Source organism: Salvelinus fontinalis, chromosome 10 (assembly GCF_029448725.1).
Source record: "Salvelinus fontinalis isolate EN_2023a chromosome 10, ASM2944872v1, whole genome shotgun sequence".
NCBI lineage: Eukaryota > Metazoa > Chordata > Actinopteri > Salmoniformes > Salmonidae > Salvelinus > Salvelinus fontinalis.
Window position 1 is genome coordinate 7,820,813 of NC_074674.1, and position 25,038 is coordinate 7,845,850.

At 44.8% G+C, this 25,038-nt stretch overlaps 2 protein-coding genes across 2 annotated transcripts; both read left to right on the top strand.

The window, feature by feature from the left end:
• The first annotated feature begins 469 nt into the window (after positions 1–469).
• LOC129863550 (claudin-4-like) lies at positions 470–4,958 on the top strand. Its single transcript, XM_055935607.1, has 2 exons — positions 470–1,226; positions 3,286–4,958. Exons 1-2 carry the CDS (start codon positions 746–748, stop codon positions 3,846–3,848), a joined length of 1,044 nt encoding a protein of 347 aa, XP_055791582.1. The 5' UTR covers positions 470–745; the 3' UTR covers positions 3,849–4,958.
• Positions 4,959–9,237: 4,279 nt separating this feature from the next.
• On the top strand, positions 9,238–24,619 carry LOC129863178 (uncharacterized). The gene is made up of 4 exons (XM_055935100.1): positions 9,238–9,989; positions 19,552–20,040; positions 20,300–20,400; positions 22,624–24,619. Exons 1-4 carry the CDS (start codon positions 9,360–9,362, stop codon positions 23,639–23,641), a joined length of 2,238 nt encoding a protein of 745 aa, XP_055791075.1. The 5' UTR covers positions 9,238–9,359; the 3' UTR covers positions 23,642–24,619.
• Positions 24,620–25,038: the final 419 nt, after the last annotated feature.

Below are 25,038 nucleotides of genomic sequence, written 5' to 3' on the forward strand. Positions count from 1 at the left end.
CTTCAATACTCTCCAAACTGACGCACAGGTTTTACACACAGAAAGCTTAGCCATTCGGGTTATTTGGAGATCAGTGGATACAACTGCGTATAGTTAACATGCTGCACATGAACGGACTGGGACTAATAGACTGACAGCTGGTATCAATGACAGTAAATTGCGTAGTCTATGTTCAGCACATGGTGGCGGAAATGGGAACGGTGGCTCATTCACGTGGTAGTCGGAACTAGGAAACTCGGACATTTCTGACTTGCTAGCTCAGGGGTGTCAAACTCATTCCACAGAGGGCCGAGTGTCTGCAGGTTTTTGTTTTTTAACTTTCAATTAAGACCTAGACAACCAGGTGAGGGGAGTTACTTACTAATTAGTTACCTTAACTCATCAATTAAGTGCAAGGGTGAAGGGAAAACCCGCAGACACTCGGCCATCCGTGGAATGAGTTTGACACGTGTGCTAACTGATTGAACACGGCACGCATATAACTACAACCATTTCGGACATTTCTGAGTTTCCTAGGCCGACTAGCGTGTGAACGCAGCATAACATATGGGTAGTTTGGGCACGCTCATTAGTTCGGTGGGTGTGTATCGGCCAACAAACAGGTGCTTTCAATCGTCCCAATTAGTAACCATACCCTGGTAGGTGGGTATAAAGGTTGGAGTCTGTATCCTAACCAAAATAGCTAGCATTCCCACTGCCAAACACTAGTCCTGCCCTTTTTACGAGTTTGAGTAGATAGAACGCAATGGCCTCCGCCGGTCTACAGATTCTGGGCATTTCCCTGGCTATCATCGGTTGGATCGGTGACATCATAATCTGCGCGCTCCCCATGTGGAAGGTGACTGCTTTCATCGGCAATAACATCGTAACCGCGCAGGTCTCCTGGGAGGGCCTGTGGATGAGTTGTGTGATCCAGAGCACGGGGCAGATGCAGTGTAAGGTCTACGACTCCATGCTGGCCTTACCTCAGGACCTCCAGGCCGCCAGGGCTCTGGTCGTCATCTCCATCCTCGTGGCCGTGATCGGCATCCTGCTCTCCGTGGCTGGGGGGAAGTGCACCAACTGCATCGACGACGAGGCTGCCAAGTCCAAGGTGGCCATCGCATCCGGCGTGTTCTTCCAGGTCGCCGGCGTCCTCTGCCTGATCCCCGTGTCTTGGTCCGCCAACACAGTCATCAGGGACTTCTACAACCCGCTTCTCATTGACGCGCAGAGGAGAGAGCTGGGTGCGTCGCTGTTCATCGGATGGGGCTCTGCTGGCCTGATGCTCATCGGCGGCGCACTTCTCTGCTGCCAGTGCCCAAAGCGCAAGGAGGGTGGGTACTCTGCCAAATATTCCGCCCCGCGCTCTGCCGCCAGTGGAGCGGCCTACGTCTGACAAGATGAACCCTGAAGTTGACCTGTTTTACATGGAGACTATTGATGTAGTAGACATTATGCATGAATGTGAATATTTTGGCTAAACTGCAGTGCACCATAGAAATTCGAGTGGGGATTAGATTTTTTTTCCCTATGACATGTTTTAACGATTTATTGATTTAATAAATGATTTTACTTTATTCTCTCGTTGAATTCATATTTTGGTTCAAGAAGGCTATGGGGTTTAATACTGTCTTCACGATCTCTTGAAGGTCAGTTCCAATATTGGGCTAGACTATACTAATCTGCCCGTGAGCAAGGCAATTAACCATAATTGCTCCAGGGTTGCCTTCAATGGCTTTCTTCAATTCCATGTCCTACTTGTACATATAGTGAGCAGGACTCTAAGCACCCCTTCATATTCCCCTGAAGCATAAATATTTAAGTAGGTAAACCCATAGCGTTCCCTATGGGGAGTTATTTGCTGTGTACACAGAACCAACAGCTGAAAATTGTAAATGGAAGAATATAACTTCAATAGGCTAGAACACAAATGGACATTTTACTGAGTTATAATCCATGAGGAAAGAAGTCAATTGGAACAATGACTTGGGCCCTAGTCTATGGATTTCACAATTGGGAATACTGATATGCATCTGTCACATGCCTTTTAAAGGTAGCGGCGTGGATCAGAAACCCAGTATCTGGTGTGACCATTTGTCTCGTGGCATGTCCTTCGCATAAAGTTGATCAGGCGGTGTGAAGTTGCAGAGTACTGGACCGCTGTCCGTACAAGTCGATTAAGAGCATCCCAAACATAATCAATGGGTGACGTGTGAGTATGGAAGAATTGGGACATTTTCAGCTTCCAGAAGGTTTGAAAAGGTCCTTGCGACATGGGGTAGTGCATTATGCTGAAACATGAGGTGATGGCGGCAGATGAATGGCACGACAGTGGGCCTCAAGATCCCGTCACAATATCTCTGCATTCAAATTGCCATCAAAATTAAATTGTGTTCGTTGTCCCTAGCTTATACCTGCCCATACCATAACCCCACCACCACCATGGGGCACTCTGTTCTAGTTGACATCAGCAAACTGCTTACCTACACAACGCCATATGAGGTAGGTCTGCAGTTGCGAGGCCAGCTGGATGTACTGAGTGGCCTTTGATTGTCTCAAGCACAAGGTGCACCTGTGTAATACTGTTTAATCAGATCCTTGATATGTCATGTGTCAGGTGGATGGATTATCTTGGCAAAGTTGAAAGCCTCACTAACAGGGATTTAAACTAATTTCTACACATTTTAAAGAAATAAGCTTTTTGTGCATATGGAACATTTCTGGGATCTTTTATTTCACCTCATGAAACATGGGACCAACACTTTACATGTTACATTAATATTTTTGTTCAGTGTATTTCCATGGTAACCACTGTCCACCCTCACATTCCCATACTGGGGAATCAGGACAAGCGGGTAACCTGAGCCACAAACTAGCTCAATCCCCTCCCTGTTCTATTTCCTTTCACAATACCTCCAGTGTTACTGACACAAGGAAATAGGCTCTCATTCGACAAACACAGCTACCCTCTCACGGCTGCCTTGGCTTAGATGAACTTGTGGACTTGTAATCTTTGTTAGTTTCTAAGAGGACAAAGGGGATACAATGGTCTGCTCTGCTCTCACAGCTGCCTTGGATTAGCTGCAACGTTTAGATTCATGGACTTTTATAGATAGAGAGGAGAATTTGACTTGTCCGCATCTGAACTATCAGGCCTTTTTCCAAGACCAGTCTCATTTTGTAGTGTAGGAAATACAAACTATGCGAAGTCAACCCCACATCAGATCCAACAAGCTAATGACAACGTAACCATTAGAATACTTCCAGAACCCCCTATTGGACACTTTCGACTATTCCGGGGAGGAACAATGAGCCGACAGATCCTTGCCTTTGTCCTGGCCTTCATCGGGTTCATGGGGACCATCGTGATCTGTGCCCTGCCCATGTGGAAGGTAACAGCCTTTGTCGGAGCCAACATTGTCACTGCCCAGGTGTTCTGGGAAGGGTTATGGATGAACTGTGTGATCCAGAGCACGGGCCACATGCAGTGTAAAGCCTACGACTCCCTCCTGGCCTTACCCCAGAACCTGCAGGCTTCCAGGGCTCTCATCTGCGTCTCCATTGGGGTCAGTGTACTCGCCATCGGGCTGACTGTAGTTGGGGCACGCTGCACCAACTTCCTCCATGACGACTGGCTGGCCAAGTCGAAGGTTGGCATTGCGGCAGGCACGGTGTTCATGGCAGCGGGGGTGTTGTGTGTTATCCCTGTCAGCTGGTCCGCTCACACCATCATCCAGGGCTTCTACAACCCTCTGGCCACCCAGGAGAGGAGAGGGGAACTGGGAGCGTCCATCTACGTGGGGTGGGTGTCTGGAGCTCTGCTCATGATCGGAGGGGGGATGCTCTGCAGCACGTACAGGTGCTGAGGAGGGGGAGGAGAGGAGAGGAGGACATTAGTTATGGATGCCAAAATAGAGAAGATAGGATATCAAATGCTGGCGTTGTCCTGGATGGATGAGGGGAGGAATGGATAAAGGGAGGAGAGAGAGGGCTTTAAGCATTGTATGTTTGAGGAAGAGAGAGGATAACACATTCTCTCCTCACTCCCCTAAAGACATGCCTAAGTCTGGGATAATTTAGTCCACATTGCTCCCACCTAGATGATTTTCTTGTGTGGAGATGTATTAGGTGAGGCCTGTAGATTAACTGTGTAGTGACTATGGTGAAATTCACAGGACAGATGCAGTGACTGCATCCCAAATGGCACCCTATACCCAATATAGTGCGCTACTTTTGAACTGAGCCCTATGGGCCCTAGTCAAAGTAGCGCACTATATAGGAAATAGGATTCCATTTTGGATGCAGCCTCCTCCATCACCCCAGACAGGGGTTTGCAGCATCAGAGAGGCAGTGTTCCATCATGGCTGTTTGTGGAGGACAGATAGAGGAGTAGTTCTGAGTGATGTTTTAACATGTTTCTTAATTGATTGTAAAAAATAAATAAATAAAAAAGTAAAGCAATGAGAGACTGGTATCTGCTGGACAGCTCTTTATTCGCCAGCCTAATCAGAGAGTTTTAAACATAGAGTACACAGATAGATACACTGCTACATGACTGAACCCCTGCAAAAACATGCTGGGTAAAGTGAGACGGTACCCCTGAGATACAGTTTCTGACTGTACAGTATATGTGACGGATCTCAGACTAGGTCAGGTTAGATCAGACTCAGGTTAGATCAGACTCAGGTTAGGTTAGATCAGAATAGGTCACGTTAGATCAGACTCAGGTCAGATCAGAATCAGGTTAGATCAGACTAGGTCTGTTTACATCAGAATCAGGTTAGATCAGACTAGGTCAGACTCAGGTTAGATCAGGCTAGGTCAGGTTAGATCAGACTAGGTCAGACTCAGGTTAGATCAGACTAGGTCAGGTTAGATCAGACTAGGTCAGGTTACATCAGAATCAGGTTAGATCAGACTCAGGTTAGAACAGACTAGGTCAGGTTAGAACAGAAGTAATAAAATGCACTTTGTCTTGATCAAAACAACATTATCAATAAACTGCTTTCCTACATAACTGAGCATTTGTCTGATTGTATGAAGTGTAGACACACAAAATGACACATTTAAGAAGGTACAATTTTTATTTTATTTATTTTGCGTAAATATTATGATATTTATATAAATTAAGGGCAGTGTTGACATTCAATGTCATAATTATACAGTACCAGCCAAGTTTGGACATACCTACTCATTCAAGGGTTTTTCTTTATTTTTACATTGTAGAATACTAGTGATGACATAACTACTAAATAACACATATGGAATCATGTAGTAACCAAAAAAGTGTCAAACAAATAAAATATATTTAATATTTGAGATTCTTCAAAGTAGTCACCTGTTGCCTTGATGACAGAAGCTAGCTAGCTTACTTTGGCTAACGTTAGCTATTAGCTGTGTAGAAGGCCAGGGGATTGTTTGAAAGAGAAACTCGCATATACTACGAGAGATAGTCCTCCCTTATTTCTGCTTACCATCACCTGTTATAAAATGACAACAATGCCTTGCTAGCTGACCTACTTTTCCACTGTTTCCGGAAGCACTGAAGCATTCTGCCCTGTTCTGAAAGAACTCCCTGGGTTTACCGTCATGCTATAGTTGTTTGGTCAGGTCAGGTCGTTATATTCATTTGTTCATTTTGATTGAATCATTACCTAGCACTTCCCCGTGCAAAAAACATTGTGAGCGCACCTCGTTATTTCTCAAAGTTAGTATGAAAGAGAGAGAAACTGATCGGTGTATTTGCGTTTCATGACAATAGAGCTCAGTCAGAACTTGTTGCTAGCATGAGTCCATTTGATGACAGCGGTGATGGCGAGTGGGAATGACAAGTCAGTGGCTCACAGCGCATCATCTGCTGCTGAACGACAGCACTGCAGCTTGTGTCAGAGTGATCTTCAAGAAAACTGCAGAAAAAAAGATGCGGTTAACCACAAAGTACGCAGGCATCTCCCTCTCGCACAGCTGCCAAACTGAGCAGAGACCGCTGCTAAGCAGAGAGCACCCTGAACAGAGACCGCTGCTAAGCAGAGAGCACCCTGAACAGAGACCGCTGCTAAGCAGAGAGCACCCTGAACAGAGACCGCTGCTAAGCAGAGAGCACCCTGAACAGAGACCGCTGCTAAGCAGAGAGCACCCTGAACAGAGACCGCTGCTAAGCAGAGAGCACCCTGAACAGAGACCGCTGCTAAGCAGAGAGCACCCTGAACAGAGACCGCTGCTAAGCAGAGAGCACCCTGAACAGAGACCGCTGCTAAGCAGAGAGCACCCTGAACAGAGACCGCTGCTAAGCAGAGAGCACCCTGAACAGAGACCGCTGCTAAGCAGAGAGCACCCTGAACAGAGACCGCTGCTAAGCAGAGAGCACCCTGAACAGAGACCGCTGCTAAGCAGAGAGCACCCTGAACAGAGACCGCTGCTAAGCAGAGAGCACCCTGAACAGAGACCGCTGCTAAGCAGAGAGCACCCTGAACAGAGACCGCTGCTAAGCAGAGAGCACCCTGAACAGAGACCGCTGCTAAGCAGAGAGCACCCTGAACAGAGACCGCTGCTAAGCAGAGAGCACCCTGAACAGAGACCGCTGCTAAGCAGAGAGCACCCTGAACAGAGACCGCTGCTAAGCAGAGAGCACCCTGAACAGAGACCGCTGCTAAGCAGAGAGCACCCTGAACAGAGACCGCTGCTAAGCAGAGAGCACCCTGAACAGAGACCGCTGCTAAGCAGAGAGCACCCTGAACAGAGACCGCTGCTAAGCAGAGAGCACCCTGAACAGAGACCGCTGCTAAGCAGAGAGCACCCTGAACAGAGACCGCTGCTAAGCAGAGAGCACCCTGAACAGAGACCGCTGCTAAGCAGAGAGCACCCTGAACAGAGACCGCTGCTAAGCAGAGAGCACCCTGAACAGAGACCGCTCCTAAGCAGAGAGCACCCTGAACAGAGACCGCTGCTAAGCAGAGAGCACCCTGAACAGAGACCGCTGCTAAGCAGAGAGCACCCTGAACAGAGACCGCAGTTGCACTTGGCCAAATCAATTCTAGTAATTAATGAAATAATTCCACATTTTCACTGACACGTTACACTGACACGTCAGATTTGTGTGTATTGGGTATATGTTGTTTAATTGTTAGATATTACTAGTTAGTTATTACTGTACTGTCGGAGCTAGAAACACAAGCATTTCGCTACACCCGCAGTAACATCTGATAATCACATGTATGTGACCAATACAATTTGATTTGATTTGTAGACGTACAGTAGAGTGAGCTGCAAAAGTATTGGGACAGTGACACATTTTTTGGTTGCTTTGTACTGCAGCACTTGATACAATGACTATGAGGTTAAAGTGCAGACTATCAGATTTAATTTGAGGGTATTGCCATCCATATCGGGGGAACCGTTTAAAAATTACAGCACACAAGTTTTGTATTTGGTCCCATATTCCTAGCATGCAATGTCACAAGCTTGATGTAGTCATTGTGTCCTATGAATATGGGACCAAATACTCAACTTTTTACTACTTTAATACACATATACTGTAAGTGAATTTGTTCCAATACTTTTGGCCAAAATAATAAAAAATGCTTCACTGTCACAATAATTACGGAGGGCACTGAATCTCTATGGTGTCAATTGTTGTGGTTGTTACCGTTTCGGTTTGGACAATTTGGACTTATTTTGGTCTGTAAAGAAACCCATAGCTAACATATGGCTGGCTAGCTTTCTTTTGGAGAGATGTACATTCCAGCAAACATACATTTTAGTCCCCAAACCCCACTTAACATATTTCTTGATATATTAGCTGTACGGTAGTGACACTTCTTAGAAATACATGAAGATTTACCAACTTCCTCTTTAATTTTATAGACCTTGGCACTCTACAAAAAAAACATACATGTCATCCTGCTAACTCCTCTGAAAGGGACACCCCTGTTCTGGAAAAGACCCAAGAGGTGTAACCAAAGCAACAGTACATAGTTGGCCATAACAGTTACAGGAATAACCAGCCGTGCATGTCTAATGGTGTCAAATGACCCAAAGCACATAACTCGTTTTGCTGACTCCTTCTGAAATAAATAATTGCCACATATGTACTGAAAAATTCACAATATAATCTCATCACCTGGTGATATGTGTAGGGGTGTGGCTTAAGGCACATTCATTCTACTGTTTTTTAATGTGTTGGTGTGCAAATTCAATCTGGAGCGCCAGAGTATGCTCAGATTGCCCTCGGGGCATTTGTAAATTCAGAGCGTTGTCAGATTGAGCGCTCCTAGGAACGGACAGAGGGCACACTGAACGGTCTGGCTGAGGAGTAGGGTTGATACGAGCGTTCTGGCCTCACAGCGCCAGTCAAGCACCCAAGCTAACTGGCTTGCTAACATTGGCTAGCTTGCTAGCTACTTCCAGACACAAATGAGAGAACACATCACTCTGACCATTTTACTCACCCTAGCAGAGCTGGTTAGGCTGTGTTCATGTTATCCAGAGCTGGTTAGGCTGTGTTCATGTTATCCAGAGCTGGTTAGGCTGTGTTTATGTTATCCAGAGCTGGTTAGGCTGTGTTCATGTTATCCAGAGCTGGTTAGGCTGTGTTCATGTTATCCAGAGCTGGTTAGGCTGTGTTCATGTTATCCAGAGCTGGTTAGGCTGTGTTCATGTTATCCAGAGCTGGTTAGGCTGTGTTCATGTTATCCAGAGCTGGTTAGGCTGTGTTTATGTTATCCAGAACGTTGGTGACTGTAACTGCTGCTGGCAACAATTTAATGATGCTTTTTGCCAACATTAACTGGAACCGGCCATATTCAACAGGTGTTGAGTGTTCGTAAATTCATCAGTTATTCTGTGCGCTGGCACACACAGACCAGTGTCTGAGTTTGCCCGTGTGTTTCGGTAGTGATATCACAAGGTGTGACTGCATTCTTTTGATGGAACATGCTTCAAAATAAACAAAACTACTAATTAGATCAGTGTCTTTCAATGTAAAACAACTCAATATGTTCTATTGAAATAATTATGTTAAATACAAAAGTCAGGAATTGTTTTATTTTCAAACATGAAGTTTCGGGGGTCAGGGATTGGGACAGAAATAGATGTATAGACAATAGGAGAGTTTCGGGTCAGGTGACATACCTTAGGAAACCAGTTTCACTTGGTAGCTGAGAGAGAGAGAGAGAAAGAAAGAAAGAAAGAAAGAAAGAGAGATGAAAAAACTCCTCCCTATTCCGTCACTTTTTCATGGTAAACCCTATAAGTCATAGATGTAGAGTAGGTGAGTTCTTCATTGTCAACATCTACCCTGTTCAGACTATACTCTCCTGTCTCTCTCTCTCCCTCCCTCCATCAACTCTATCCATCCATTCTACCAGGGCTCCATCAGGATGGTGTCGGCTGGGCTACAGATGCTGGGCACAGCCCTGGCCATCATCGGCTGGCTGGGAAGCATTATCATCTGTGCTCTGCCCATGTGGAAGGTGACAGCTTTCATCGGAGCCAACATCGTCACCGCTCAGGTCATCTGGGAAGGGTTATGGATGAACTGTGTGACCCAGAGCACGGGACAGATGCAGTGTAAGGTCTACGACTCCCTCCTGGCCTTGCCCCAGGACCTGCAGGCCGCCAGGGCTCTGATCATAATTGCCATAATTGCCGGCCTGTTCGCCATCCTGCTGGGCATCGCCGGCGGGAAGTGCACCAACTTCGTGGATAACGAGAGTTCCAAGGCCAAGGTAGCCATCGCTAGCGGAGTCGTCTTCCTCATTGCTGCCCTTATGGTTCTGGTCCCTGTCTGCTGGTCAGCCAACACCATCATCCGAGACTTCTACAACCCCCTTTTGGTCGAGGCCCAGAGAAGGGAGCTGGGAGCCTCACTCTACATTGGCTGGGGCTCCGCAGGGCTGATGATCCTGGGCGGGGCGCTCCTCTGCTGCTCCTGCCCCCCCAAGGATGAAAACCACAATGTCAAGTACTCCAAGGCTGCTAGTTCCGTGGCTGGCAGCAGCAGGGCCTACGTCTAGAGGGTTAGACACACCACAGACCACCACAGACCAACACCAAGGGATGAGGGGATGGATAGCCTGCCTGGGTGAGAGGACTGGGAGGTGGTGGTGTTGAACATGGGACTCTCCAGGTTGTTCACTGTGCTGTTTTAATGTTTTTACTGATGCTTTTGCCACATTCTTTGCAGTAATGAAGTTTCTCTCTTGTGTGAATTTGCTGATGGAGTTTTTTGCTTTTACTGTCATGTTTGACTATAAATATAAGCGTCAATGTATGAGTGGGTTGACAGTGTGTTGGCTAAAGTATGTACTTTTTTAGTTAGTGTAAAATGTGGTGTCAGTTACTGTGCAACCCATTTAGTCAAATGTAGAGGAATCCTTTTCTATGGCCTCAAGTCTACAAACATCGTAAAAACAGAATTCCACTCACTTTTGGACACACTGTTATTATTCATTTGAAAGCATGTTTTTGGACTCTTTCTAGAATGTTCGTTGATAAACAACTGGCACGTTCATGAATTAGGGAATGTTGGATTTGCTGTTTGCTTAATATTGTTTTCTGTTTTTGTATGTCGCCTTCTGACTGTCACATGGATTTGTTTTGTTTTTAATCACTCAGTACTACCATATATTATTATTAATATTATTCTATATTATCCACATCCTAAGACATATTTAAAACCGATATATTAAGTATTCTATTATTCCAAGTAAATGTTTTAATAAACAATTATATTTCAAAGTCAGACTATTATTGTTGGATCCTTTTTTAAACTTGAACTCACAATGACTGTTTGTTTTCCTGTGGGGAAGAACACAATGTGTATGTATGTGTGTCACCAAAAGTATGTGTACTGTGACGCACCCAAAACAACTTGTTGGGCAGTGCTGCACTCAAATATGTGTGCATGAAGGAATCTGTGCAAACAGGTATGTTACTAAGAGATGTGACAATGTGGCCTACTTCAGAGGGAATGCTACAAATCAACACACAGAGAGAGGGAAAAGAGGTAGAAACAGAGAGGGGGAGATGACGAAGAGGAAGAGGTAGAAACAGAGAGGGGGAGATGAAGAAGAGGAAGAGGTAGAAACAGAGAGGGGGAGATGAAGAAGAGGTAGAAACAGAGAGGGGGAGATGAAGAAGAGGTAGAAACAGAGAGGGGGAGATGAAGAAGAGGTAGAAACAGAGAGGGGGAGATGAAGAAGAGGTAGAAACAGAGAGGGGGAGATGAGGAAGAGGTAGAAACAGAGAGGGGGAGATGAAGAAGAAGAGGTATAAACAGAGAGGGGGAGATGAAGAAGAAGAGGTATAAACAGAGAGGGGGAGATGAGGAAGAGGAAGAGGTAGAAACAGAGAGGGGGAGATGAAGAAGAGGAAGCGGTATAAACAGAGAGGGGGAGATGAGGAAGAAGAAGAGGTATAAACGGAGAGGGGGAGATGAGGAAGAAGTATAAACAGAGAGGGGGAGATGAAGAAGAGGAAGAGGTATAAACAGAGAGGAGAAGAGGAAGAGGTATAAACAGAGAGGGGGAGATGAGGAAGAGGTATAAACAGAGGGGGAGATGAGGAAGACGTATAAACAGAGAGGGGGAGATGAAGAAGAAGAGGTATAAACAGAGAGGGGGAGATGAGGAAGAGGAAGAGGTAGAAACAGAGAGGGGGAGATGAAGAAGAGGAAGCGGTATAAACAGAGAGGGGGAGATGAGGAAGAAGAAGAGGTATAAACGGAGAGGGGGAGATGAGGAAGAAGTATAAACAGAGAGGGGGAGATGAAGAAGAGGAAGAGGTATAAACAGAGAGGAGAAGAGGAAGAGGTATAAACAGAGAGGGGGAGATGAGGAAGAGGTATAAACAGAGAGGGGGAGATGAGGAAGACGTATAAACAGAGAGGGGGAGATGAAGAAGAGGTATAAACAGAGAGGGGGAGATGAGGAAGAGGTATAAACAGAGAGGGGGAGATGAAGAAGAGGAAGAGGTATAAACAGAGAGGGGGAGATGAAGAAGAGGAAGAGGTATAAACAGAGAGGGGGAGATGAGGAAGAGGTATAAACAGAGAGGGGGAGATGAAGAAGAGGTATAAACAGAGAGGGGGAGATGAAGAAGAGGTATAAACAGAGAGGGGGAGATGAAGAAGAGGTATAAACAGAGAGGGGGAGATGAAGAAGAGGAAGAGGTAGAAACAGAGAGGGGGAGATGAAGAAGAGGTAGAAACAGAGAGGGGGAGATGAAGAAGAGGTAGAAACAGAGAGGGGGAGATGAAGAAGAGGTAGAAACAGAGAGGGGGAGATGAAGAAGAGGAAGAGGTATAAACAGAGAGGGGGAGATGAGGAAGAGGTAGAAACAGAGAGGGGGAGATGAAGAAGAGGTAGAAACAGAGAGGGGGAGATGAAGAAGAGGTAGAAACAGAGAGGGGGAGATGAAGAAGAGGTAGAAACAGAGAGGGGGAGATGAAGAAGAGGAAGAGGTATAAACAGAGAGGGGGAGATGAAGAAGAAGAGGTATAAACAGAGAGGGGGAGATGAAGAAGAGGAAGAGGTAGAAACAGAGAGGGGGAGATGAAGAAGAGGAAGAGGTAGAAACAGAGAGGGGGAGATGAAGAAGAAGAAGAGGTAGAAACAGAGAGGGGGAGATGAAGGTGGTCCCGTGTGGCTCAGTTGGTAGAGCATGGCGCTTGCAACGCCAGGGTTGTGGGTTCAATTCCCACGGGGGGACCAGGGTTCAATTCCCACGGGGGGACCAGGGTGAATATGTATGAACTTTAGAATTTGTAAGTCGCTCTGGATAAGAGCGTCTGCTAAATGACTTAAATGTAAATGAAGAAGAGGAAGAGGTAGAAACAGAGAGGGGGAGATGAAGAAGAGGAAGAGGTAGAAACAGAGAGGAGGAGATGAAGAAGAGGTAGAAACAGAGAGGGGGAGATGAAGAAGAGGTAGAAACAGAGAGGGGGAGATGAAGAAGAGGTAGAAACAGAGAGGGGGAGATGAAGAAGAGGTAGAAACAGAGAGGGGGAGATGAAGAAGAGGTAGAAACAGAGAGGGGGAGATGAAGAAGAGGAAGAGGTAGAAACAGAGAGGGGGAGATGAAGAAGAGGAAGAGGTAGAAACAGAGAGGGGGAGATGAAGTAGATGTAGAAACAGAGAGATGCGTGTTAAGAGGTTTCAAGCAGTGTTAGCAGCCCTGAGAAAAAACACATTAAAGCCTCCTCTAGATTCTGGCATGCACATCCCAGAGAGCAATCCCAGTAAGCTAAATTACGTTGAAAGTACATATTTTTCAGACGTTGAAGATAAGACAACATTAAGATATGAATAATAAAAATATTTAAATGAATAGAATGAACTAATTCAAAGAATGATAAAATAAATAAATAATATAGGCATAAATGCTCAAGCGCACACACATTCGTTCATTCGTTCGTACACACACATTCGCCTCACCTGTTGTTCCTGTCAATCAGACACGCAGTGTCAACCAATGAACCAAAGATGCGTGAGGGAGGTTCGAGCCAACTCACTCACAGTCACACACTTAGCAGCCGAGGAGAGAGAGGAAGGACAGCTGTGAAAACAACAGCTGGAAAATGAGTGAGAAATGAGTCGGAAGCACAGAAGCATTTGGATGCATTTTAATAATGTAGACAATGTTAGAGCACAGTGTGGAATTTGCCAAAACAAAATCTCATATAAAGCCGGTTCTACCCACAACCTACACCAGCATATGGGAACTGTGCACCCAACTGTGAAGCTAGCTGTAGCGGAGCTTCGAGAAACTAGCGGGCCTGCTAGTGATAGTGGTGGAGCCAGCACCTCCACACGTGGAGATGTATCCACTCAGTCAAGTAGGTCTACTCCACGACCCACAGCAACGCAGTTCTCTATGGACCAGTTTATGCCAAAGTCTATGTCTGCAGCAAAACAAGTCCAAATTGATATTGCATTGGCTAAAACGATTGCCACCGATTTCCAGCCATTTTTGATTGTGGAGGACAGAGATTTTAGAAATTATAGCAATAGTCTAAATCCAATGTACACAATTCCAAGCAGGAAAACCCTTTCAAAATCACTTATTCCACAACTATACGAGAACACACAGGCTTCAGTGCAGGAAAGAGTCCAAAAAGCTACTGCAGTTTGCCTTACCACTGACTGCAGGACATCAAGGGTAACCACTTCTTACATGTCGGTTACATGTCACTTCATTGAAGATTTGTCGATGTCTAGCTGTCTTCTGGACTGCTTTGAGTTCAGCGTCAGACACACCTCAGAGAACTTGGCAGAGGAACTGTTGAGAGTGGCAAGTAGATGGAAAAATGGTTTGTTGTGTTAGCAGCTAACATAACCAAAGCCATGAAAATGTTAAAATGGACCCATCATCCACGTCTTGCCCACACAATCAACCTGATTGTAAGAGATGCTCTGAAGGTGATGAAGCCCACTGTGGACAAAGTGAAAGCAGCTGTGGAATACTTGACCCCAGGTTTAAGAAGTTAGCCTTCAGTGATGCCAGAGCGATTGATGAGGCTCTTCAAAGAATAACCTCAGCAGCAAGGAGGGGCAGCCCCAGCAGTCAGCTGGCTCAGGCACCAGGGCAACATGAAGAAGAGGGATCAGATGGAGCAGAAGCACCAGCAGTAGTGCCACAAACATCTGCTGTTTGGTTGCTGTTTGACGAGAGAGCAACTGGGGATGCAGCACGAAGGAATCCCTCAGCAGATGCCATAATGGAGGTCCGATCCTATTTGGAGGAGCCGCTGCAGATCCTCTGAGCTGGTGGAATAACAAGGCCTCTGTCTACCCACGGCTTACTAAAGTCATGACAGGGAGACTCTGCATAGCGGCCACATCCCTACCCTCTGAGAGGGTCTCCTCGAAAACGGGACAAATAATTACTGAGAGAAGAAACCGCATCAGCCCCTCGAAAGTGAGGCAGCTTGCATTTCTGAATCCAAATCTCTCATCTCTCCAAATCTCTCGCAAAATATGGTCAGCATTGCTGTGTGCTGCTGGTTATAACATGGCAATAAAGAAGAGAGAGAAAAGAGAGACCAGTTTAATGTTTTAAGTGGGATGCTGCAGTTTGCACATTGTTATTTATTTTTCTTTGATATGGTGCAATATTCTATTATGCTGTTCAGATTGTATTCGTTTTGAATTGTTACATTTATATGCACTTTGTTGTAATACATTAAAAAGTTATACTTTAAATACAAATGTTATTTTTTTTAAAATAGCATTCTTTTTCATAACAAACCAATGCATTTTTAAATACATTGTGGTTAATAGTGATCTCTTAACGCGCCAATCCCGTTAACGGGATAGATTTGACAACATCCAGTGAAATTGCAGAGCGCCAAATTCAAACTACAGAAATATCAATATTCAACATTCACGAAAATATAAGTGTAATACATCAAAATAAAGCTTAACTTCACTAGGGTAGGGGGCAGCATTCAGAATTTTGGATGAATAGCATGCCCAAATTAAACTGCCTGCTACCCGGGCCCAGAAGATATAATATGCATATAAGATTTGGATAGAAAACACTCTAAAGTTTCCAAAACTCTTAAAATAGTGTCTGTGAGTATAACAGAACTGATTTGGCAGGCGAAAACCTGAGAAAAATCCATTCAGGAAGTAGTTTTATTTTTGGTTTTGTAGTTTTCTATTCAATGCCATTACAGTATCCATTGACTTAGGACTCAAATTGCAGTTCCTATGCCTTCCACTAGATGTCAACAGTCTTTAGAAATTGTTTCAGGCTTGTATTCTGAAAAATTAGGAAGTAAGAGCAGTCTGAATGAGTGGACCCTAAAGTGTCACAGAGCTTTTTCATGCGCCCGACCGAGAGTGTGCCTTTGTTTACCTTTTATATTGACGACGTTATTGTCCGGTTGAAATATTATCGATTATTTACGCTAAAAACGACCTGAGGGTTGAATATTAACATCGTTTGACATGTTTCTTTGAACTTTACGGAGAGAATTTGGACTTTTTGTCTGCCTGTTTTGACTGCGTTTGGGCCTGTGGATTACTGAAGAAAACATGCGAACAAAACAGGTTTTTTTTTTGATATAAAGAGACTTTATCGAACAAAAGGAACATTTATTGAGTAAATGAATGAGTGCAACCATATGAAGATCATCAAAGGTAAGGGATTAATTTTATCTCTATTTCTGACTTGTGTAACTCTTCTACTTGGCTGGTTACTGTTTGTAATGATTTGTCTGCTGGGCTATGTTCTCAAATAATCGTAAGGTATGCTTTCGCCGTAAAGCCTTTTTAAAATCTGACACCGTGGTTGGATTCACAGGAAGTTAATCTTTAAACCTATGTAAAATATGTTTTGTTTTCTGAATTTTTATAAGGAGTGTTTCTGTATTTGAATTTGGCGCCCTGCAGTTTCACTGGCTGTTGACGACGTCCCACATACCCAAGTGAGGTTAACTCCTTGTTAATCCAGCCCTAGTGTCAAATTTCAAAAAGGCTTTACGGCAAAAAAACACCATCCTATTATCTGAGGACAGCGCCCCGCATACAAACACATGAAAATCATTTTTCAACCAGGCTTGTGCGACACAAAAGTCAGAAATAACGATATAATAAATGCCTTACCTTTGAAGATCTTCTTCTTTTTGCAATCCCAAATGTCTCAGTGACACAATGAATGGTCGTTTTGTTCGATAAATTCCTTCTTTATAACCCCAAAATGTCAATTTATTTGTCGCGTTTGATTCAGAAATACACCGGTTCCAACTCGCCCACCATTACTACAAAGTATCTAATAATTTACCTGTAAACTTGGTCCAAACATTTCAAACAACGTTCCTAATCCAACCTCAAGTATCCCAAAATGTAAATGATCGATAAAATTTAAGACGGGATAATCTGTTTCCAATACCGAAGAAAAATAACATGGAGTGCGCTCCTGTTCACGTGCAACAAAAGACTAGGGACCTTCAGAGTGACACGTACAAAGAACAGCAGTACTTCTTAATTTCTCAAAAGAAAAACATAGACCAATTTCTAAAGACTGTTGACATCTAGTGGAAGCCATAGGAACTGCAACCAGGTTCCTAATAAATAGGGTTTCCCATTGAAAGCCATTGGAAAATCCTATGACCTCAATTCTTTTCCCCCTGGATGGTTTGTCCTCAGGGTTTTGCCTGCCAAATCAGTTCTGTTATACTCACATACATATTTTAACAGTTTTAGAAACTTTAGAGCGTGTTCTATCCAAATCTACCAATTATATGCATATCCTAGCTTGTGGACCTGAGTAATAGGCAGTTTACTTTGGGCATGCTTTTCATCTGGACGTCAAAATACTGTCCCCTAGCCTTAAGAAGTTTTAAGGTAGAGCATGATTTCATTTAAACAATTATTAGAATTGTTTTAACACCAATCATAGTCAAACTATCACAAACTGTTTGATGCTAAACACATTTTTTAAAGAGCAGGCTCGTTCAGCTAAGCTCACCAAAAAGGAATGCCCATTACTACTGGAAGAAATTATGCTTAATGTTGCCCAAACAATTGCATAAACCAACAAACCACTTTAACTACAATAACATTCTCGGTAATGGTTACATAGTTCTTTATTTCTCGCTATGACTGTGATATGTTGTTGTTCATCTACCTTAGTTGAATGCACTGACTAAGTCGCTCTGGATATGAGCATCTGCTGAATGACCAAAATGTAACCGTTAAAATAAACACTTGTAATGCATGCTGGGTATTATTGTAATGAACTCCGCCCCCAAACAGGTACATATTTGGTCGATTCAGACCAGAAAAAATCTAAACAGTGCCTTCAGAAAGTATTCACACCCCTTGACTTATTAAGTTGAGATTGATTTTTTCGCTGGCCTAGACACAATACCCCATAATGTAAAAGTGGAAATATAGTTTTCAAAAATATATATACAGTACCAGTCATAAAGTGTTAAACAAATCAAAATATATTTTATATTCGAGATTCTTCAAAATATCCACCCTTTGCATTGATGACCGCTTGGTACACGTTTGGCATTCTCTATTTATATTCTATAAAATATATTTTGATGTATTTAACACTTTTTTGACTACTACATGAATCCATATGCGTTATTTCATAGTTTGGATGTCTTCACTATTATTCTACAATGTAGAAAACAGCAAAAATAAAGAAAAACCATGAATGAGTAGGTGTGTCCAAACTTTTGAATGGTACTCTACCTGAAGAACCGTGGGCTAAACCAAGGACTGACATTGTATGCATGAAAGGAGCTGCGCCAATTGTGGTTATTCCAAAAAGCACCAACAGACTTTACAAAGCTCAGTACCTTCTAGTCAAAGAAGCTGAAAAGGGTATCATTACCATTCATAGTGCAAAAGAAGTGCACTGGTTCCCTGCCCGAATTCGCCCTATAACACACCAATTTTACCTGTTAGAAAACCATCTGGTGATGATCATTTTGTGCAAGACCTAAGAATAGTAGACGTAGTGTACATGCTAGATTACCCCTGGTGCCTAACACTGTTACCATTTTATCCCAGATGCCTCCAGGTAGTTGTTTTTCAGTAATTGATTTAGATCATGCTTTCTTCTTTTCTCTTCTCTTCTTTTGTTACTCCTGGAGGGAGTATTTTGGTTCAGTATGTTGATGATTTTTGTCGGTTTGCTTGTATTAAAGGAGATACAGTACATTCGAATTGTATTCAGACCCCTTCCATTTTCCACATTTTGTTAGGTTACAACCCTAATTTAAAATGTATTAAATTATTTATTTTCCTCAGCAATCTACACAAAATACCCCATGATGACAAAGCAAAAACAGGTTTTTAGACATTTTAGCAAGATTATAAAAACAAAAAACAGTTGAAGTCGGAAGTTTACATACACTTAGGGTGGAGTCATTAAAACTCGTTTTTCAACCACTCCACAAATGTCTTGTTAACAAATTATAGTTTCGGCAAGTCGGTTAGGACATCTACTTTGTGCATGACACAAGTCATTTTTCCAACAATTGTTTACAGACAGATTATTTCACTCATAATTCACTGTATCACAATTCCAGTGGGTCAGTGGTTTACATACACAAGGTTGACTGTGCCTTTAAACAGCTTGGAACATTCCAGAAAATGATGTCATGGCTTTAGAAGCTTCTGATAGGCTAATTGACATAATTTGAGTCAATTAGAGGTGTACTTGTGGATGTATTTCAAGGCCTACCTTCAATCTCAGTGCCTCTTTGCTTGACATCATGGGAAAATCAAAAGAAATCAACCAAGACCTCAGAATAACAATTGAAGACCTCCACAAGTCTGGTTCATCCTTGGGAGCAATTTCCAAACGCCAGAAGGTACAACATTCATCTGTACAAACAATAGTACGCAAGTATAAACACCATGGGACCACACAGCCGTCATGCCACTCAGGAAGGAGACGCTTTCTGTCTCCTAAAGATGAACTTACTTTGGTGCGAAAAGTGCAAATCAATCCAAGAACAGCAAAGGACCTTGTGAAGATGCTGGAGGAAACGGGTACAAAATTATCTTCACCCACAGTAAAACGAGTCCTATATCGACATAACAGTTGGATAACACGTGGTGGACCAGGCGCCAGGGGGACGCGGTGGACCGGGCGCCGGGGGTACGCGATGGACCGGGTGTCGGGGGTACGCGATGGACCGGGCGTCGGGGGTACGCGATGGACCGGGCGTCGGGGGTACGCGATGGACCGGGCGTCGGGGGTACGCGGTGGACCGGGCGTCGGGGGTACGCGATGGACCGGGCGTCGGGGGTACGCGGTGGGCAGGGCGTCGGAGGGTACGCGATGGACCGGGCATCGGGGGAAACGCGATGGACCGGGCGTCGGGGGTACGCGGTGGACCGGGCGTCGGGGGTACGCGGTGGACCGGGCGTCGGGGGTACGCGGTGGGCCGGGCGTCGGGGGAAACGCGATGGACCGGGCGTCGGGGGGTACGCGGTGGGCAGGGCGTCGGGGGGTACGCGATGGACCGGGCGTCGGGGGAAACGCGATGGACCGGGCGTCGGGGGAAACGCGATGGACCGGGCGTCGGGGGTACGCGGTGGGCCGGGGCCATCCCTATAGAAGGGAGGGATGTGTTTTCTGTTTGTCGACATTGACATAGTTTATTATTATGGTGTTGTTAACGCAAACCATGATATTGAAGTGCTCAAAGTCTGTATAATTTGTTTATTGGTTGTGTGGTGTATTGGCACAGAAACCTGTTGGTGGAAAATCTGTTTCATATATTTTATATAATTATAAATATGGCATCAAAATGTTGAAAATCTGATTTCCCCCTAACTGAAAACAGGCAGGGAAAGTGCGCTCGTCTGTGGTGGTCAACGAACCCTCAACCTTCTGGCCCGTAGCCCTGCGTGGCATCGACTATGCCACAAAAGCATGCAAGAAACTGTCAAGATGGTGTCGACAGATAGGGCAGCTCTGCTTCTTGCTCCTAAGCAACTTAGTCCTACAAGCATTTTGCTACACCCGCAATAACATCTACTAAACATATGTATGTGACAAATAACATTTGGTTTGATTTGAAAAGCATGCTTTAGTGGCAAAGTCAATATCAACATTTATAAACACAGGGTCACTACAGTTGTTATTTGTGCTCATTAACTTTATTTTGTGTTCAATGTATTTTACAGTACACAGGGAGTGTCATGTGATAATGTTTAACTTTGGGGGGGGTGCATTTTTTATTTTGACACCTTGAGTTGGACCAGCCCCTCCCCCCTCACATGACACTCTACACAGCTTGCATTTCCATCTGTCCCTTGCATTACACTGGCAACAAGCAGGATACTGTTTTCAGTGTCAACAACATAGATTTACCAGATAAGAGCACGCACGCACACACACACACACTTAAAGGTGCAATTTCCAGTTATGTGACAAAACAAGCAGTACATAGTGTAGAGAATAGTTGTACAATCTAAATCTTGTATTTTCAGGTGTTTGAAGCTGGTGTGCAAAACTGAAAGTAAAAGATGCAAAAAATAAACTTAAGGGAAGCATAGAAATAGCGCACATAGAAACAGATCTATATAGCGCTTCTTAGACTTGCTTTCAATGAGTGACATATCTTTAACTCACATTTCTATGTGAATTTGGTCAGGTCGCCCAAAAAGTTCCACAGTGCAGTTTTAAAAACCAGACATACTGTCTGAATCACCATCAGCAGCAATCAGATTATTTGCACCATAACACTTTAAATTATAGTAATTCACAGCACCAGTCTCTATGGTCCTTTCTAATCTCATAACTGACAGCATGGAACCTGAAACACCCCTTGGCCACACAAAGCCTCCTTCACAACTCCACAAGAAAGGGAAGTGTTTCTGAAGTCTGGGAGTGGGGGAGTATAGTTACAAACAGTTTTTTCTAGATGCCGTTTTTTTTGTTTGAACAAAAAGCTTTTTCTTTCAGCCGATCCTGTTACACTAATCCCTCCTCCGTCACGTCACATCTCTCCTCTCCTGTCACATCCCTCCTCCCTCTGTCACACTCTGCTCAATGTGTCCCTTCAAACACACACACACACCACACATACAACACGTGCAAAATCTGACACAAATTCTATCTGTCCCTCACATATTGTAATAATTGTTATCAAATTAAACCCAAATGAAGAAATCAAAAGTCTGGCAAAATCTGAAATGTTACGTAAGATATTCATGAGGGCATCAACTAAGGAACATTGCCTGAATAAAGTACTATCTTAGTCTAAATCATTTGTTAAACTTCCATCATGTTCCACGACCCATAATGCTTTGCATCATGCCCCGCCCTAATTGCCCAGAGAAGAACCTGGGGCGAGTTCAGCAGGATGCAACTTTTTGGAACGTTCAGATAGAAATTGGCTATGTAGAACAAACATGTCTCTCTGACATGTTGAATAAGGAATAACGTCGGCTCTATTCATTGAATTTCTATTTGCAACGTTCGAGATGGTTTTTCAACTGAACGTGGCCCTGCTGGGCTAGAAGATGATGTCACAGGCATATATCTCATATCCCCCCCCCCCCCCCCCCCCCCCCCCCCCAGAGGGAGGTGTGGTATATACACCTGCTCACTGTCACCCAGGTGGATACTCAGGAGACAGAGAAGACAATACTGACGCCACCATTCACAGAGAGAGCGTTTCAGAGGAGGGAGGGAGGAAGAGGAGGGAAAGACTGATAGAGGAGGAGGGAGAAAAAGAGAGAAAATAGAGAGGTAGAGAGAGAGAGGTAAAGAGAGGGACGGGAAGAGAGGCAGGTGTAGCAGAACAGGTATAGAGACACTGATACACCCAGAGGTAGGCAGGTAGGAACTGTACGCAGGAACAGATGCCTGTAACAGGTGGGCAAGGCAGCAATCTGGGATCTCTGTCATCTCTGGTGACCTACTATACATAACAGCAGCTTAGCGGAGGGAGAGAAGAGGCTGAAACTGAAGAAGGGTCAGCTGAAAAAAAAGACACTGCCAACCATTTAAAGGACTGAGAGACTGGAGGAAACGGGAAGTGACTAAAGAATGTTTCAGTTCAGGACTCACAGACCCTGAACAATCCAAAGGGAGTGCCAATAGAGTAGATAGGGACTGTGAGACAGAGGCGTGCGAACGTCAGACTTTCTAAGGACTCTGACTGACAACAACCAGCAAGCAGCTAGAGAGACAGTGTGTTCTCTCCTCTGCCCCCTCTAACATGGTCTCTCTGGGGATCCAGATGCTGGGCAGCGCCCTGAGCCTGCTGGGCTGGGTGGGGGTCATCCTGACCTGTATCCTGCCCATGTGGAGGGTCACGGCCTTCATTGGAGCCACCATCATCACGTCTCAGACCATCTGGGAGGGTATCTGGATGAGCTGCGTGGTCGAGAGCACGGGCCAGATGCAGTGTAAACCATACGACTCCCTCCTGGCCCTGTCCTCCGACCTCCAAGCCGCCAGAGCGCTCACCGTCCTCGCCATCGCCACGGGCGCTGCCGGGCTCCTACTGGCCTTCGTCGGGGGGAAGTGCACTCGGTTTCTGGACGAGCAAGGGGGCGGGGTCAAAGAACGGGTTGCCGTGACAGCGGGCGCGGTGTTGATCGCCACGGGGGTGCTGTGCCTGATCCCCACTTCGTGGGCTGCTGGGGCGGTGGTGCAGGGGTTCTACAGCTCCACCACCGATGCCCAGCGGAGGGAGATCGGGGCGTGTCTATACATCGGCTGGGGGGCATCCATCCTTCTCATCCTGGGAGGGGGGCTGTTCATCAGCTCCTCCTGCCCCCTCAGGGCCCACGACGAGGATAAGAGCCCCTCTGTTCGCTACCTGGTGGTTCGCTCTTCCAACAGAGCCGCCTCCAGCCAGGCAGCAGCCTCCCAGCACAGCAGGGGACCATCCACAAAGTCCCAGGCCAACGACAAAATGGCCTTTACCAGGTCTCACAGCAGCCAGGCAGCATCTGCCAAGTCTCAGCCCTGGGGAGTGGTGAAAACCAGGCCTCTCTGGGAGGAGGACGGGCTAGGTGTGGTAGAGCAGGACTACAGGCCGGGGTCTGGGGGGAGTAAGGCACCGTCTACAAAGTCTCAGTTGAAAAGACTGGAGTCTCAGGAGAGTTTAGCAGACAAGTCTCAACCCAGTGAGGATGAATCCTTAAACCCAACTAAGACCTATCTCTGAGACCACACACACACACACAGCATGGTTTATGGACAATATGGACATTAACTATGCCTGTGTGTACTTGTTTACTTGTTTTGTGTGTAAAAAGTGATATTAGACATTTTAATATTTGATGAAGGATATAACTGGCACTGAAAGTTAGGTTTTCTTTTTATTAGTTGGGTTTGTTTGTGACATGTAAAAGCTTTTCTATGTTTTGTTGCTGTAATAATGTATGTAAAGAAAAGTCTACTTCCCTTGATGTGAATATGTTTTCAGTCCCTTTAACAATGACCAGACATATACAGTAAGACTATTGATTAGTGTTTATATGAAGCTTCTTGCTTCTGCAGTTTGTTTCATAGCTTCATGTTGACACATTTAAAATACCATTTCCTCTTCCACGTGCAAAACGCAGAATCAGTTCAATATGAATTAGTATGTGACCAGCTACGCTATGGAAAGCCCCAGCCGGAACAAACCAGTTTGACAGAGAGTGAGTTGAGGCTGAGCTCACACCAATGGTTTGCATTGTGTTGGGGAGCGATAAAATGCTATGTCCTGAATGGCATCCTATTGCCTATGCAGTGCACTACTTTTGACCAGGGCTCATAGGGAATAGGGTGCACTTTGCGATACACACCATGATGTTCGTGAAGGATTCAAATGTGAGTTTCACCAGATCATGGACATGTGACGTCTGGGTTTTGTTTATTAAAATAGGGATGTTTTCCTGTTTACCCTGAACAAGTATATCTCTACCACGAGGCGGGGATCAAATGTACTGTCGGCCTACATGCTTCTAGCCTACTAAGAATGTAACAAACACAAGCTCTGTTTTGCCAAAATAGGATGACAATGCAGGTTTGAGCTCCCTCTGGTGTCTGGATGGGTTTGTACATGAACACGGTAACTCTCATTGACTTAAAGGGTATATATTAATGAGCAGGAGAAAACCCTCAGGCCCCAAGGACTGAATGTACAATATTAATAAATGTTTGGAACCACTTGTGGTCTCACCTGGTCCATATATTGCTTTCAAGGTAAGGAAACAAGTCATTTAGTCATCTGGGTGAGCTACCCCTTCATTGACAAACATTCATTTGGGTGAGCTACCCCTTCATTGACAAACATTCATCTGGGTGAGCTACCCCTTCATTGACAAACGTTCATTTGGGTGAGCTACCCCTTCATTGACAAACGTTCATTTGGGTGAGCTACCCCTTCATTGACAAACATTCATTTGGGTGAGCTACCCCTTCATTGACAAACGTTCATTTGGGTGAGCTACCCCTTCATTGACAAACGTTCATTTGGGTGAGCTACCCCTTCATTGACAAACATTCATTTGGGTGAGCTACCCCTTCATTGACAAACGTTCATTTGGGTGAGCTACCCCTTCATTGACAAACGTT